The sequence below is a fragment of the Copadichromis virginalis genome, linkage group LG7 (genome assembly GCF_057382275.1).
Source record: "Copadichromis virginalis isolate Kocher_CV1m ecotype Utaka linkage group LG7, C_Virginalis_male_GT1.1, whole genome shotgun sequence".
NCBI classification, from domain to species: Eukaryota; Metazoa; Chordata; class Actinopteri; order Cichliformes; family Cichlidae; genus Copadichromis; species Copadichromis virginalis.
Genome location: NC_140624.1, coordinates 62,713,054 through 62,730,293, shown reverse-complemented (window position 1 = coordinate 62,730,293; position 17,240 = coordinate 62,713,054). Strand labels below are relative to the sequence as shown.

The 17,240-nt window shown below is 41.4% G+C and overlaps 1 protein-coding gene across 2 annotated transcripts in view; it reads right to left on the bottom strand.

The window, feature by feature from the left end:
- Positions 1 to 17,119, bottom strand: part of vcanb (versican b) — a 34,421-nt gene extending 17,302 nt beyond the window's left edge. Inside the window, exons 1-8 of one of the 2 annotated variants that reach the window (XM_085464653.1) lie at positions 16,926 to 17,119; positions 15,605 to 15,682; positions 14,211 to 14,633; positions 11,533 to 11,707; positions 10,975 to 11,102; positions 10,261 to 10,557; positions 3,738 to 4,442; positions 155 to 288 (exon numbers count right to left, since the gene is read on the bottom strand). In XM_085464653.1, the coding sequence (XP_085320779.1) occupies positions 155 to 288; positions 3,738 to 4,442; positions 10,261 to 10,557; positions 10,975 to 11,102; positions 11,533 to 11,707; positions 14,211 to 14,633; positions 15,605 to 15,671 (1,929 nt within the window). In that variant the 5' untranslated portion in view covers positions 15,672 to 15,682; positions 16,926 to 17,119. The remainder of the gene's footprint in view (positions 1 to 154; positions 289 to 3,737; positions 4,443 to 10,260; positions 10,558 to 10,974; positions 11,103 to 11,532; positions 11,708 to 14,210; positions 14,634 to 15,604; positions 15,683 to 16,925) is intronic. The other variant, XM_085464654.1, reaches the window with a different exon arrangement.
- Positions 17,120 to 17,240: the final 121 nt, after the last annotated feature.

Below are 17,240 nucleotides of genomic sequence, written 5' to 3'. Positions count from 1 at the left end.
GTCTGGTTGAATGATTTGAATGAATTAGTTTGCTGAAGACACAGCTGTGTTTACTAGCAGTGATAGAAAAAAAAGGGAGAACACACAAACACAGACATATATTGGAGGATTAAACTAGAATTATTTAGTAGACATATCAGTGTATAGAAAGTACCTCATGTTTTCCATTGACAAAGCTGACTATTTGTGCCATATCAATCGGAGGCACCTCAAGGGAAGTGATCTCCCCGCTGCCCTGGATACCTTTACTGGTCACAGGCTGGTTCAGGAGGTCCAGGAGACGATTCACTAGAGGCAGATGATAAGCAGCCATATAACACATCAAGGCAAAAAAAAAAAAGAAAAAAAGAAAAGAAAAACAAGCAACAAGTGTTATGATTTTATTCCTTACTTAAAGTGCAATGTCAGTACCAGGCCACAGCCTCTTGGGAAAAATCAAATAAATCACCATACAGCCTCTATGTTAAAATGACTAACTTTAGAGCAAATTTAAAATTGTTTGCAGCCTGGTAGAAAAAAGTTTTGCTTATTATAATTAAACTAGATCCTCATGGTATTGTAGCATAAAGTCATGTATAATGAAGGCCTCAGAAACACAGGTCTAGAGACGGGTCAGTTATGAACTAGCAACCAGCAGTTGAGAGGAAAAACACATGTTCCTAGGCAGGTTGCTGGCAGTTGATGTGAAACTGATTGCTAAAGCCCCACTCACACAGGCTAAAGATCAGTCAGTGATCCCAAACAACAGGTGACATTCTGGTGGTTTCGTCGTAGTTAAGTGTGCTCTTGAGCGAGGGAATCACAGACAGCAGAAAAAAAGATGGATGTATCCACCACAACATCATATGTTGTTATGTTAAGTTCTGTTATAATGCCTCAAGCTAGACATTTTTGCTGCCTTAAACTTTTAAAACTCAAGACCAAGGGTCAGATTTGACTGTGATACTGACAGACATGCAGTTATAGTTAGAATCAAGGTAGCCAGTTTTAAAGCATATCTTGCTTACTTAGCTTTAAAAATCAATGTGATCGAGACCATAGACTCATCAGAAGAGTTTGTACTACATTCACAAAATCCAGCCAAGGTGGCTTCACCACATACTACAATACATTCGGAAATCTTGGTTTGCCATCAGAATCTAAGCTTAAAGGCTTCACTTCGAAGACACACTAGCTATGGTGATCTTTTCATCGTAAACCTGCAGAGGTTTTTATATTTTTAATTTTTTAATATTCCTGATGACGTTTCTTCACCTTAACATCAGTAAAGCATTTGAAAGCAGAGCTTTTGCATTGTGGTACTGCAACTTCAGTGAAGGATCTAAGATCTTACAGCTCTGGCAAAAACCCACAGTAGCGCATTTCTGACATTTGTTAAAATGAGCCGAAGAGCATATTTGGATGGTTAACAGTTAAAAGTCTGAGTTTCCTATAATTAAGGTCAGTCTGTGCCAGCGGCTTCTCTCAAACAATGCATGCTTGTGTCTCTTCATTAAGACCTAGTGGTACACATGGAAGCTATACAGAGGGGAAGCAGAGTATGCAAATGTATATAGAGTCATAACAGAGAACTTATAGACCTTAAATTGTCTAAATATGTACAAAACTTCAGCAGAAAAAAACAGTTGACCAAGAAGCATGCTGTTACTGTTAAGTGACTAGTTAATTGGTCCATGTCAACCTCTGTGTCACTCTGAACTTGACACCACATGAAGAAGTCATTCTTCATTGTAACACTCAATGGTTCAACTTTCCTAATTTCCTGAGGATATGAACTGAGAGTTGGAGGGCCTCATGTGATGGTATATTACACATGTAACAGAACAGGCCTTCATCATTTTAATAACAAACACAAGGGTAGGAAACACATATGCACTGTAATCTGAATCAATGATTATTAGGCTCTGGGCAGACAGGGCCTCTCTCTTGTCAAGTGCTATTAACCATTTCCAGGCACAAAATATGCCAAAACAAAGATCTGAGCAAGCTGGTGAAAATACAGTGTCTTTGTTTTACTGCTGTAAACACCACTGCATTCACTGCAAATCACGCCCTACATCTCACATTTGACAGCAAGTGATTTTAATTTTTTAATTATAAATATGTACTTTTGATATGGTTGTAATTCGAACGGAGAAATTTCTCTTCTCTCTAGAGAACCTAGATTAAAGACACAACACAGGACCTACTGTGGCCATATCCAGCCTAATCAGAAGGGGGAAAAATAACATGACTGCGTGCCAGTTCTTGGTTAGCCTGTTTAATGTAATCAAACATTGGTGCTAATTCAAACGAATTAAGAGAAAATGAAGTGTAGAATATAGGGATTGTTTGAGAACTTGTTAATTTTAGCAACTCAAACTGCTCCCTGGAGAAAAGATTATTACAGTCCAGTATTTGTGGTTTGTTGGCAACTCTTTGTGCAGAAATCCTGATGGGAAAGTTGAAGACCAAACTCTGTAGGCATGTCTAAAGCCAGCAGACTAATCACTCCATCAGACCTCCACTGTCTCTTTGCGTGTGAGTGAAAAGAAAGTGTTCAGAAAGACTGTTGATATACAGTGTTTGTCTTTTGCCGAACCCATCCTGTTTTTTCCAGTGCTGTGGTGTGTTTACAGTGTGTTTAACTACAAACTGGCTGCACAGCAATGACTGACTTCATTTCCACATCTGGCTCTACAAATACAGCATGTTTTGTGTGAAATGTGTGAGCATATTAAAAAAAGGTTGCACACCATGAGCTGTGTCCTTTGCCATTTTACACATGAAGTTCTTACTACAAATTGTTGATAGAATCGGGTCAGTCTACAGTTTGTTCCAGTGTTATTTCACTGCTGCAATGGATGCTGCCTCGGTATAACATGCAGTAGACAGGAGAGCCACTTGCAAGGTGCTGTTATCGCATTTCACCCCAATTGGTCGTGACAGATGGCCGCCCCTCCCTGAGCCTGGTTCTGTTGTTCTGGGTTTTTTCCCTGTATGTATTATTTTAGGGTCTACCTTACGACATAAAGCCTTGAGGCAATTAATGTTGTGATTTGACGCTGTATAAATACCATTGAATTGAATTATCTGCACTGTTATCACAGTGCTGCAAATCAGTGTGCTTACATTCAAGATTTCTCAATCATTTTAAAGCTGTGTTAACACTTATGTTTATACATAAACCTCTTTAGACTAGTATTTAGACAAGTTCAAGGCTGTGGTGTATGTGGCTCCACTGAGACAACAAAATCAGCTGTTCTTCAGTCCTTGACAGCACAACATAACAAACATAAAGTAATTCCCAAGATAAATGTTCTCAGCCAAAGCCTTTTACAAGATTCAGGAGGGCACATTGCACCACATGTTAGATAATAATCTTTTTATTGCCAATGGTGAAATATTCCCACTCTGGAGGTCTACCTCTACAGCCCCCATACTGGGGGCTTTAAATGCCAGCTGGCTTCCAGTTAATATGTTCTGTCGTGGGATAGATTATTATTTAAATCACGCCAAGAAAAAAAGACATGTTTTGGCATGGACATATGTGTGTTTTTGTCATCATACTTCTCCTTCTTTCTAGAGAACGATGCTTACATGACATGCTAACATGTACTTATTATTTTTGCCAGTACTTCCAACCAAATTTTCAACACAGTACTGGCATCTATATGCCATTTCTCTTAATGCTTTCCAGGGCCTAACAGTATGACTTAAATTACTACATGACTTATTTAACACCCCACCCAGCTCACCTGATTCTGACCCATTGGTGCTTTGCACATTGACAATGATGAGATGGATAGGAGGTTTTGCTGATGCCGTCTCAGGAATGTCCAGAGACTTCTCATGGTCAAATATCGTTTGAGCTCTAATGGTGTAATCCTCTTTGAAAACAACTGCAGGTTGTTCCCCCACTTCAGTAGTCCCAGCTGCAATGTCTGGCTTTGGTGTAAGGATCTCTGATGGAACTGGGTGTGCAGCGGCGTCTTCAACTGATGACGTTTCAACCCGTGCACTGATGTCCTGAAGTTTACTAGGCCTTGATGTGATCTCCGGGGTTGCTGTTGCTCCTACCTCAGACCCACCAGAGTTGCCCTGGCTGCTGCTTTCTTCCCCTCTGCCACTGGTCTCACCCCCGCCCGGTCCTGCCTGATCTAATTGGGAGATGTCCAGACGTGGAGGCTGAGTGCGGGAGGTGGGTAATGGAGGCAGCTGCAAGATATCTCCTGATACAAGCTCTTGTGAAGTGGTAGTAAGAGTTGCAGAGGCTGTGGTGTGTGTAGAAGTAAGTGGGCTGTCTGTGGGTGAATGTCCAACAGGTTCTGGTCCTTTTCCTTGGATTTCAGCTCTTTCAACGTGTGAAGCTATTGTTGCATGGGGACTATATGTAGGGATGTCAGGTTTGTACACAATTGGAGTCATCAGGGAACTCGTAGTTGTTGGCTCTTCCAGTCTAACTGTAAAAGAGGGGAACACAGGAGCAAGACAAGAATTTAGAAGTGGGTCCTACAAAGAGCTCGGCAGTTAAGAAGTGCTGCCCAACTGCAACTCTGTTAATGAAAAAGGCATAATTTTTTCTTAGTCACTACAAAAAAAATAATTGCAAAACACATAATACTAATGTAAGGAAGCAACATTTTCACTAAAACTAGCCATATTCACAAGTCTTTCTTTATATCAAATGTGGTGGCAGCAAGAGGCGCTCCCTACTGGTTTGAATCACTGCAAGGGCCTAACAACACCAGTGCTGTCAGTGCAATCATTCTCATTTCCTCCTTTCTTTCTTTTCCATTTGTCCATGTTATTGTCAGTCATTCAGAAACAAATGCTAGGAAGGAAGAAGTGTTAGTGATCAACGTAGCAGTGAGTTACAAATGAGTATTTGCGAAAATCCTATTGTAAAGCTGGCATATACAGGGAGTGCAGAATTATTAGGCAAATGAGTATTTTGTCCACATCATCCTCTGCATGCATGTTGTCTTACTCCAAGCTGTATAGGGTCGAAAGCCTACTACCAATTAAGCATATTAGGTGATGTGCATCTCTGTAATGAGAAGGGGTGTGGTCTAATGACATCAACACCCTATATCAGTTGTGCATAATTATTAGGCAACTTCCTTTCCTTTGGCAAAATGGGTCAAAAGAAGGACTTGACAGGCTCAGAAAAGTCAAAAATAGTGAGATATCTTGCAGAGGGATGCAGCAGTCTCAAAATTGCAAAGCTTCTGAAGCGTGATCATCGAACAATCAAGCGTTTCATTCAAAATAGTCAACAGGGTCGCAAGAAGCATGTGGAAAAACCAAGGCTCAAAATAACTGCCCATGAACTGAGAAAAGTCGAGCGTGCAGCTGCCAAGATGCCACTTGCCACCAGTTTGGCCATATTTCAGAGCTGCAACATCACTGGAGTGCCCAAAAGCACAAGGTGTGCAATACTCAGAGACATGGCCAAGGTAAGAAAGGCTGAAAGACGACCACCACTGAACAAGACACACAAGCTGAAACGTCAAGACTGGGCCAAGAAATATCTCAAGACTGATTTTTCTAAGGTTTTATGGACTGATGAAATGAGAGTGAGTCTTGATGGGCCAGATGGATGGGCCCGTGGCTGGATTGGTAATGGGTAGAGAGCTCCAGTCCGACTCAGACACCAGCAAGGTGGAGGTGGAGTACTGGTTTGGGCTGGTATCATCAAAGATGAGCTTGTGGGGCCTTTTCGGGTTGAGGATGGAGTCAAGCTCAACTCCCAGTCCTACTGCCAGTTTCTGGAAGACACCTTCTTCAAGCAGTGGTACAGGAAAAAGTCTGCATCCTTCAAGAAAAACATGATTTTCATGCAGGACAATGCTCCATCACACGCGTCCAAGTACTCCACAGCGTGGCTGGCAAGAAAGGGTATAAAAGAAGAAAAACTAATGACATGGCCACCTTGTTCACCTGATCTGAACCCCATTGAGAACCTGTGGTCCATCATCAAATGTGAGATTTACAAGGAGGGAAAACAGTACACCTCTCTGAACAGTGTCTGGGAGGCTGTGGTTGCTGCTGCACGCAATGTTGATGGTGAACAGATCAAAACACTGACAGAATCCATGGATGGCAGGCTTTTGAGTGTCCTTGCAAAGAAAGGTGGCTATATTGGTCGCTGATTTGTTTTTGTTTTGTTTTTGAATGTCAGAAATGTATATTTGTGAATGTGGAGATGTTATATTGGTTTCACTGGTGAAAATAAATAATTGAAATGGGTATATATTTGTTTTTTGTTAAGTTGCCTAATAATTATGCACAGTAATAGTCACCTGCACACACAGATATCCCCCTAAAATAGCTAAAACTAACAACAAACTAAAAACTACTTCCAAAAACATTCAGCTTTGATATTAAAGAGTTTTTTGGGTTCATTGAGAACATGGTTGTTGTTCAATAATAAAATTATTCCTCAAAAATACAACTTGCCTAATAATTCTGCACTCCCTGTAATGTAAAGAATGATTAGGTAGAAAATAAACCCGTCTGCTTTGGAAAATAAGACACAGCACCGGCAGTGGGAAAATGTGGAAAACTATGAGTGCGTTAAAAACCATTTAGCCAAGCAAGCAACATTTATACTGAGTGAAAAATGTTCACAGAATGAAATCAGCAAAACCAATGAGTCATTAAATAAAGAAACAGGAGTCTGGGAAGCTGTCAGACGGCAGCTAGCACACAGCAAGCTATAAAAGGAAATGCAGCAGATTGATTGCTGATTTTGGAAACATTAAGTCACCTGTCAAGAATGAAGCTGTTTCAGTCCCCAGAAAAAATAGCACACCCTCAAGACATAATAAAAATTATCTTAAAATTGGTTAAATACAACCTCAGATAAAGAACAAAAACATGACTTATTACACCGTATCAACTGAGGCAAAATACAGAAAGTGTGTGAAAAACTACGTAAAATTCTGTGTTTCCACGGGACTTAAGCTGCTAACCAAATTCACTTGATTATCTGATCATCAGTAAGTGTGAACACCTCTATAAATACTGATGGTTTGGCAGTTTGCACATTATCACATTATCAATTGTACATCAGTAATCAATCAGTCTAGGAAGGGTTATAATGTAAGGCTATATCCATACCTTTCCAAGTCCATCATTGTACAGTTTGAACGATTATTCATAAGTGGAAAACACAGAAGACTTTTGCCAGTCATCTTAGCAGAGAAGACTGCTTTCTTGTCACGGTTTGTCTCACAAACAGCGTGGAGATAAGAGGTGTGGACCCAGGTGCAGACAATGATGAAGGGGAGTGTTTCAAACTGAGAATGAGCCTTTATTGTGGCTGTAAGAATTACCTCAAAACCACTATAAAAACCTAAACTGGGGACAGCTAAACATGAAGCTAGAAACATAAAACTAAATAACCTGAAACATGGAAACTTAGCTGGAGAGACAGTGGGGAAGATGAACAAGATGACTAACAGGCATAATACACAGAATGATACACAGATGCTCCAACAAAGAAGAGAGGTAACCACACACTAATAATAATAACGTATACTTTATTTATCCCCAAGGGGAAATTCCTCTCTGTATTTAACCCATTCACTCTGTGAAGCAGTGGGCAGCGGTGTGTAGGGACGGTACCTTGCTCAGGGTCACCGTTCAGTGGAATCGAACCCCCAACCTTCCGATCATGGGGCCATCACTCTACCTACTGAGCTATCCCTGACCTAAAATGCCACTAAATATTCACACAAGGTAACAAGGAGATGGCACACAGGAGTGAGACACAGCTGAACCTAATTAGACAAGACAATGGGGGAGGGGAGCAAAGCAGAATACATGACCTGAGACATGGACCTTCAAAGTAAAACAGGAAATACAACTGGCTCAAGGGCAGGGACTTGAAACTACACAGGGGACCAAAACCTAAGAACTAGAAATACAAAACAGAAACCATCACACTAGCAGTCAAACTCCAGATAAAAACAAAGATCAATAATCAGACAAAAACCAAAACACTGGGTCACCGACCCAGGACCGTGACAGTTCTACAGTCAAATGTTAAGCCATCTGTCTGACAGCTAAAGCCTTGGTGAAACTAGGTCATCAACAGGACAATAATCCCAAACACAGCAGCTTATCTACAACAGAATAACTGAAAAAGCAAAGAATCAGTGCTCCAGACCTCAACCTGATAGAAATGATGTAGTGGACCTTCAGAGAGCTGTGCATGAATAAATCCTCACAAAGGGAAGATTAATGCCTTGTTATCATGGAGCATATACCACATGAAAAACTAACAATTAGGGCTCCTGAACATACAATGCATTCCTTTGTATGTGTCTAAGTGCTGAGTTCAAATGGTTAGTGTCCTGGGAGTGAGTGGGGGGTTTGAGCGTCACATACATAATGCTTTAATAAACTGGATGTAACATAGTCCCCTCCATGTGTGAATGTGCAGGAGGGTGTTTGGTTGGGTGGGTTTTGTGAGTGTGCTTTTTTCCTGTTTCTCTTTAGCACTATAGCCATAATTTTAGATCTAGAGAGACATATAAGGAAGACTTTTCAACATAATGGTAAATGGACTGATTCTTATATGATGCTTTATACTGCAGGTACAACACCACTATTATCCTCTATAATCTAGAGAAAATACCTTTCTGACAACCTAAAACAAAACTGAAAATGATGTTACGGTCATGCTCCATTCAGTTAGACTCCACTGGGTTACACAAGTCCTCAGAAAGTCTGTAACAGAACAGGTGAAGCAGTCACAGAGCAGATGCTGAGGCAACCGATGCTGTGATTTGGCACTATAGAAATAAAATTGAACTGAATTGAATCAAATGTTTCTGCACTACTTTTACTAAGTAAAAGCTGTTATACGTCTGTACCTTTATTGTGACTTTTATTGAAGGAATACTTGTTAAACTGCATTTTTTGATTACTGCTTCTATCAAAGAGCTTGCTAAAGGTGTGAATTGCCTGCAGACTTGTGCTTTAACTGTGGTTGAGTCTGTCTTTTTGCACAGTGAAGGAGACCCTGGCTGCATGTTAAGTCCTTCCCAGATATGATGTCATGTATTTGGCGAGCTTCAACCATCTGGCTGGGGTCTGTCCGTCACTGTACATTTACTTTCTCTTGCAGTCCTGCCACTATACTTAAGTCTTGGTAAAGCACATTACACAGGTTTCATGTTCAGAAAGGCAAGTGAGTGAAATTATGTTTAGTGCCTCATACTTGATGCTGCAGCTTCACACTGCAGACTGAGCTGGGCTCACTGTTAAAGTTTTGTGCTTTTTATACAATGATGTCACTTATGGGAGAAATCCCTCTCTTTTACATCTCCTCCTCCGTCTGTCTGTCTGAGTTTGGGCAGGGTCGCAGCTGTGAAACATTAGGGACTTGTCCTGTTTCCGTTCTATCTGTGTTAGAGTGCACGTGCTGGGTTTTTCCCCTCGTAAAAAACATGGCCCACCATTAACATGGCTACTAAGAGATCATTCTTCTCTTGGTTGGGTTTGTTCTTTGTAACTTCTTTTTACTCGGCTTTTAAGTGGTTGCAGATTGTGACACCTCAGTGTTTATTGACCAAATTAGACTTTTCTTGTCAAAGTGTTGTGGATGTTTGGAGGAGGGCAAGTATTGCAAGCTCAACAGTGCAGCATGGACCTGGATTCCATACACTTTGTAATTTGTCTTAATTTTTTATCTGTAATATTAATTTTCTTAACCAGGTTACACAATGCATCTAAAGACACAACTGCTCTAAGCAGAATTCCTCATTAAAATATGACCAAACAATTTGCACATACATGCTCGGTGTCTTGTGAAACACTGCTCTGTGACCTGCAAAGGTCCTGAGTGGGACTGTATCTGTAATTAAAGCTTGTGGTTTTTGGAGTTTCAAAAGCCAACTAGGATGCAGAGACTTCAACTATTCGATTCAATTCAATTAGATTTTATTGATATAGCGCCAAATCACAAGCACAGACATGTCAATGTGCTTAATATTTATATAAGGTAAAATAACCCTTAAATAACAGAGACAGACTCCTGTCCTGTGAAACCAGCTCGATGTATGTGGCTTAAATGAAAGAAGCTGCCGAAACTGACATGCTTTTTAAAACTGTTTATTACGCAGCCTTTTTCACCCTTTGAAACTAGATAACGGGATAAACACTTAATAGATATGAGACCACTCTGTTGCAAGACTAAGTTCATGCAAATAAGAAAATGAGCAGAGTAAATTACTGTCCAGTTTGGATCAATGTGTGTTTCTGTCTTACCCTTGAAGCAGAAAGCCCCGTGCCTGTCAGTGGGGTCTGGGTAACCAGTCTGGTTTTCATACTTGTAAAGTGTGCGGACCCCCAACTGGCCTCCTCCACACTGAGGCCTGGGGACGGTGATGGGGTAACGGACACTGCCGTCAGATAGCCAGCCAAAGTCGCAGCGGTTTAGCCCCCCCCTCCAGGCTGCAAACAGATGACCGGGCGATGCCAGCACGGCATCATGCTTCTCGCACTCTTCCCTTGCTTGCTGCCAGGTGAGCTTACTGCTGATGGAAGTAGGATAGAATACCTCGCCTACAGACAGAGCAGATACACAAAGTCAGTTTACAGCTAACCACAGTCTTTTTACTTGATGTTTTAAATGAATTACATTTGTCACCCTGGATCAACACACCTGAATCAAATGATTATTATCATTACCAGGCCTCTGGAGAACCTCAAGACATGTTGAGGAGGTAATTTAGCCATTTAAATCAGCTTTGTTGTTTCAAGAACACATCTAAAACCTGCAGGACACCGGCCCCTGAGGCCTGGAGTTCCCCACCCCTGGTATAGAGCCGCAGCAGACTAGCAGAAACTAGTGGAGGAGCTACAAGGTTGAAATTTTAACTTCAGAAAAGTGTTCTGCTAAACACTTAATGCTAAGCTAAGCTAACCACTGCCTCTATAATTCTGTATTTCAGTATGTATTTGTCTTGCATGTGTATTTACCGTGTAGTTTGTCTACGTAACAGTACACATCATATTTCTCCATGGGGTCACGGATGCCGTAGGTTCTCACACCTGGCCGATTCTTTAGATTACCTTCGCAGCCTGGACGGGTCACTGTGACTGGATATCTGAAAAATGAACAATAATAATGACAATATTTTTAAAAGCAGAGCAAGAAATGATCTGATATTTAAAGAGGTCATATTTATTTGTTTATTCGGTTTTCATGTTCTATAGTTGGGTCCCTAAGTACGTGTACAATAACAGTTTTTGTAGTTTTGCCTCTGTGCACCAACACAGTGAACTGCACACGACGAAAATGTGACTTAAGTGCAGAGTCTCAGAGAAGATCCATGGATGTAATGAAGGAGGAAATACAGAGGGTTGGTGTGGCAGAGTTGGCCTACCGCACTTGATTTACCATCACATTTGGGCTCGCTGAGATTCAAAATGGCACTTCAACTTTTGAATTTCGGTTATTTTATCTGCTAATTTATCATGAAATAACGAGGGACATTAAACTTGAGATTATTTGTTTAAAGAAATGTAGGAACATACCTAACTGACTGGTCTGCAAGCCAGCCCGCATCACACTGGTCGAGGCCATCTTCAAAAGCAGCCGTCAGCTGCTCAGGTGTAGCGATGGATGCGTCTACAGAGTGGCACGCTTCCACAGCCTCAGAATAGTTCAGACTGTAGCGGCTGCTGTTAGCTCTGTAGTGGAACACCACACCTGCAGAAGGGTTATCAACAATCAGGAATATATGGATGCCTTCAATAGCGTTTTATTAAATCAACATAATTTTAGATCCATTATTGAAGGTCCTCGAGACGAAATATATGACCAAAATTATGAATATCCGAAAGTCAAGGTTTCAGTTCATGCTTGAAAAACAAATCTACATATCAGGAAATCAAACTTAAAATCAAAACAAAATCAATAGCCAATCAGCCAGATTGGATGGAGAGTATCTGTGAACAGCAATTTTCAAGTCTTGCCATAGATGCTCAATGGGATTTAAGTCTGGACTTTGACCGGGCCGTTCTGACACATGAATATTCTTTGATCTAATCAATTCAATTGTAGCTATTGCTGCATGTTTAGGATAATCGTCTTGCTGGAAGGTTAATCTCCTTCCCAGCCTCCAACAGGTTTTCTTTCAGGATTGTCCTGTATGTAGCTCCTTCCATTTTCCCATTAACTCTGACCAGCTTCTCTGTCCCTGCTGAAGAAAAGCATCCCCACAGCATGATGCTGCCATCACCATGTTTCACAGTGGGGATGGTGTGTTCAGGGTGATGAGCAGCATTACTTTTACATTACCTCCAACTGAGTCAGCAGGTCTGGACTCAAACCAGGGGGACTCTGCTTAAAACCACAACAAAAAGTACACTGATTGTCATTGCTCCCTTGCACCCAGTTACTTACCCAGTCAGTATGGCTTCCAACTAAAGATTTACCATTAAAATCATTAACCCAAAAAATAGCTTCTCGTTTTATGGGTCCATATGAAATAGACTCTGTAATTAGTCCCATGACTGTCAAACTCAAGTTGCCCCCATCACTGCGCAGTCATCTCACCTTTCATGTGTCTCGACTCAAACCGGTGTATTCCAGTCAACTGTGCCCTCTATGCGATCCTCCCCCACTACCCACCCGGCTCATCGACAGCCACCCAGCCTATGATTTTTGCTGGCTCGTTAACGTTTGTCAGCAAGGCCAGCGCAATCAGTTCATGTTGGACTGGGAGGGGTACTGCCCGTAGGAGCATTCCTGGGTCCTGCGGGCATTCATCCTTGACCATTCTTTAATCTCTTTCTTCTACGAGTGTCTTTGCAGGTCCGTGTCTGATCAGTGCCTGGAGGTGACTCTTGGGGTACTGTCAAGATCTGGTGTGTTTTGGTATTCTGGCATATTTTCCATTCTGCTCCTGAGGCTTTGTTTCTAGTTCCCAGGTCCACCTTTCCTTATGTCTCCATGTTCCGTTAGCATACTCATTTCCCTGTGTAACATTGCTCTGTGTTTCCAGTTTTGCATCCTTGGATCAGCATTCACTCATCTCCACTAAGAACCAAATTCCCTCTGATGCTGGTCCTCCTCGCCCACTTGCTACCTACCAGCTGCCACTGGTCTTACCTCTAGTTTTCCTGGAGTAAGCCTGAAATCTCACTTGCCTGCCCTCCGGCTTGCTGCAAGTTACCCCCGCTGTGGAAAAGAGGACGTCGGACATCTGCTCGTTTATCACTCACCCACTCACCCAGTGAACCACCCCTCTCTGTAGCCTTGCTTCGCCCTCTTACCCTTCTCCTTTCACTCACCATTGCAATCATACACACCTTCTACCTGAGCTTGTGAAATAACACACCTCTCCCTCTATCGCAGTGGCTCCCAGTCCTGTGAATTTCTTTGTCCACCATGCTTTGACTTTAGTGATGCCTGTGTTAAATAAAGTTTTGTCTAAAATTGAAAGGTTGTGTTTTGAGAATTTTAAAAAATCAGAATTAAACTTTTAAAAAATGAATGCTGGCCACTCTCCTAGGCTGCAAATAATGCAGATCTGGATCTCCAGCATATGTTGTTTTTTTTTTAAAACACTCTCTCCTCACAATACAGCACACAGCTTAAAATAGTGGTAATATCTTTGTAGCACACACAACAAGACACAAGATGTCTCCTGAATGAGTGAAAGACTGATGTGAGACCTCCCAGCCCATTGTTTGCCAGTGGTGCTAGTTTCAGTCACTGTGCAAATGTACTGTTTATGAGGTTGGGAAACTTGCAGTCAGCTGAGACTGAAGAAGTCACTTGGATGATACCGAAACATTTCTCCCACTGAAAACGCTACGATGAACAGAATCAGCTTTTTGGGACTGGTGCGAGTGTTTGTGTAAAGCAGACTTTAGGTTTCCACATCACACTGGAGTAAAGTGTTTGCTGGACACAGTTAGCTTTGGACTAGTTGCCTAAAAGTTTTTAGGTCATCTCAGAGAATCTTTCCTCTTTCAGCAGATGGATTAGAAAACAGACCATTACAATGACCAGAGAGGAAGGGCACTTTAAAGAAAATGGCACGTGTACACATTTCAGTCAATACTTTTGGCGACACCTTCAACTTTGAAGTCTCTGCCAGCTGGGCACATCTGGATACAGACAATGAAGTTTGTAGACTTGCATACAGACTCCTAATCTGACTATAAAATGGTGAGTTGCTAGTGTTCCTGTATGTTTTACTCACCTCTGACAGTGAGGATGACTGTGACCTGAGTGGACTCTAGCCCATGCATCACCTCGCAGCGGTATAACCCAGCATCGCTGGCCCTGAGCTTCCCTATCACCAGAGAAGCATCTCCAAACCACTGTGGGTAGCTGAGCACTGACACCCTGCTCTCAAAGCTATGCCCCAACTTTACTCCCAGTCCCTGGGCCACCAGCACCACTTTCTCCTCCTGCCCATCTAGCTTCGTCCACTTGATCCTGCCGTAGTCATCAGAGCTCTGGCTGTGAGTTTGCGCAGGTGTAGGGGTGTGCGTCAGAGCTTGTGCGGAGCTGCTGGGATAAGCTTGCGTTATGGAGAAGTAACACGGTAGCACCACTGTGTCTGCTAGAGAGCCAGCTACAGCCAATTTCTCCTCCATCTTCACTGCCATCTCTGGAGGTGCTGGAAGGAAAACAGGAACCAGTTTGAGTCTAAAATGAATAAAAGCAATGCTTTTTGCAGCATTTTAATGGACGTACAACCTAACTAAGAAGTCTAGACTCCACTTTTCATGAGTGCAATTCCAGTATTTTACTAGTTTTGCTATTTCTGTCTGTGTGTTACACCGCGTCTTTGTGTGAGGCTAGCTAACTCAGCTTGCTGACATTAGCTGATAACTTAGTACTCCACCCTGTCTAAATATGATCATGTCTGGCTCCAAAAATACAAGGCAGAGGCCCAATGCAGTGAATCAACGTCACTTCCCATCCAATGAAACACTGATCCACAGCGACCCACTCCTTAGCTCTCAGGACCCAAAATAGAATCAGGAAAAGTAGGATCTGCTGCCAATAGCTAAGTACCAGACCCCTCAGGCCCATGTGTCATACCCAGAAGTCTATGCCCATGGCCTAATGGCTGTATTGATCTCAATATACACATAGCTGCAGATCAATCTCAAAGCAAGAGTAGTGACCAGCTACACCTGAGCAGGGTTTGGTTCAAAGCAGGAAACCAGTTTCTGTGGAGTTCAACTATAGTTCAACATTTGGAGAATTGCAATTCTATATGGAAATATATCTTTAACCTGCATAAACAACCGTGGAATCTGCAGAAGTATTGCACTAATACCTGCTCTGAGAAAGTGTGGGAGCGTTCAGCTGCAAGAAGAAAATGGAAAAAAAAAAAACAAGTGAAAGAGTGTGTGTGTGTGTATGTGTGACTGCATACACACTTAACCAGGGAATGCTGGTTACGTGTGTATGCAGAGTGAATTTGTGTTGTGTTGAGAGTATAATAATTTTCCACTTTGTCAGTCTTGGATCTGCAAATCTGGCACGTAATTACAGCTACGTCAGAGAGAAAGCACCAGGGCGGGTTACAAAGTTTGGATTCAGCTACAAAATCATCATATCCTGCTAGACTCAACTTACCTGGCTGAGGACGGGGTGAACACAGACACACAAGACAGAGCAGGAGTATAAGGATGTGTTTAATCATCTCAACAGTATCTGCAAGAAAGAAAAAAAAGCAGTGACAGTCAGTGTGGGACCTTATAATAAATGCCAAATATTAGCCTACTGTAAGACTACAGTTAACTTTAGTTAATATATGTTATAATGTTCGAATGAGATAAGCTTTTTTTTTAAAACATAGAAGCGACACAGTGACCACAAACCACAGAAAGTGCAGTCTAGTGTAGTACCTAGTAGCATAACCTAAAATGATTTTTAAAATTAGTAATACCCTCTAAACTGTAGTCAATTAGTCTCAACTGACCAATCAAGCCATTAATTATTAGATTAGTAGTTTGTACAGGAATATCAACCAGTAGTGTTGGTGCAGACGAGCACAAATACTGCTGCGCTGTAGCCTTAGACTGTAAATAAAAAGACTAGACTGTGTTTCCAGGTGAAGTGGATTTTTATGCAGCATTTCAGTAATCTATAGTACAGTTTCACTTGGACAAAATTAGGCTTTTAAAATCTTATTTTTCTTTACTCACTTAATCTCATAGAAATAAAATCAAATGTTTTATTGTAGCTCATATAACCTACAGTTTTGAATCACTGTTAACTAAAATAAATGAACAGACATAATGGAATAACATGTTTTCCCAATTTTCTTCCATTATTGCACGAACTAGGACATGTATGTCTGGAATTCACATTGCCTGGACTATATAAAGTACTATTTGTTCTATTTCAACGTTAAATAAAAATAAATTAATTCATAAATACAGTTAACTGTCTCTGAGTAATTATGAATAACTGAGAAACCTTTCTTAATCTTATTAGGACACTTCGTGTCGGTGAATCACATTTAGGTTTTGCTTTAATGCTTTACATAGCTCTAGTTTGCATAATAATTATTATTAAAAAATAATTCAAAAACAAGAGAAAAGCGCTGCTTCTGAAACCACGTGTGTGCTAAGCTGTTCCAGGGCTTCACTGAGGCTGCTGCAGTGATACCGCTTATCAAGTGATCAATCAGCTGGTTGAGGGGACGTAATTGGTCCCTGGCTCAATTTTATCAATGAGTGTCTAATCACTTGGATCTACTAGTGTGGGAACATTCCCGTCACCTAAAAAGCAGCTCCTGATATGGGAATAAAACACTGACATTAGAGTAATATCGCTAAATAACCACACAAATATTACCCTTAGTTAACATCAGGTGAGCCACGGAGAAAACATAATAATAATCATAATTATTATGATTAATATAATTATAATTATAATAATGTAATACAACCTTGGAAGTGTATCCAAAGTCCAGCTGGCTCGTTTCGGGTTGATTTCTTAAAACTTTTCCAAATGAAACTGCCGGAGACTCCAAATGATCCGCGGAGTGTGAGCGTGCTTATTTTTCAGACCACTGTACTCACCCACTTCACTGGTCTGGCTGGAAGTTCAAATCCACTCTGCACGCGTTATTATCTTGATATTAAGAAGAGGAGGAGCGCACAATCCCTAAAGTAACGTAAAAACGGGGGAGGGACTTGGGGGCGGAAGGAGATCTGAGTGGGACAAAAAAGAGCAAAGTATAGATAGGCTGAATTTGGAGAAA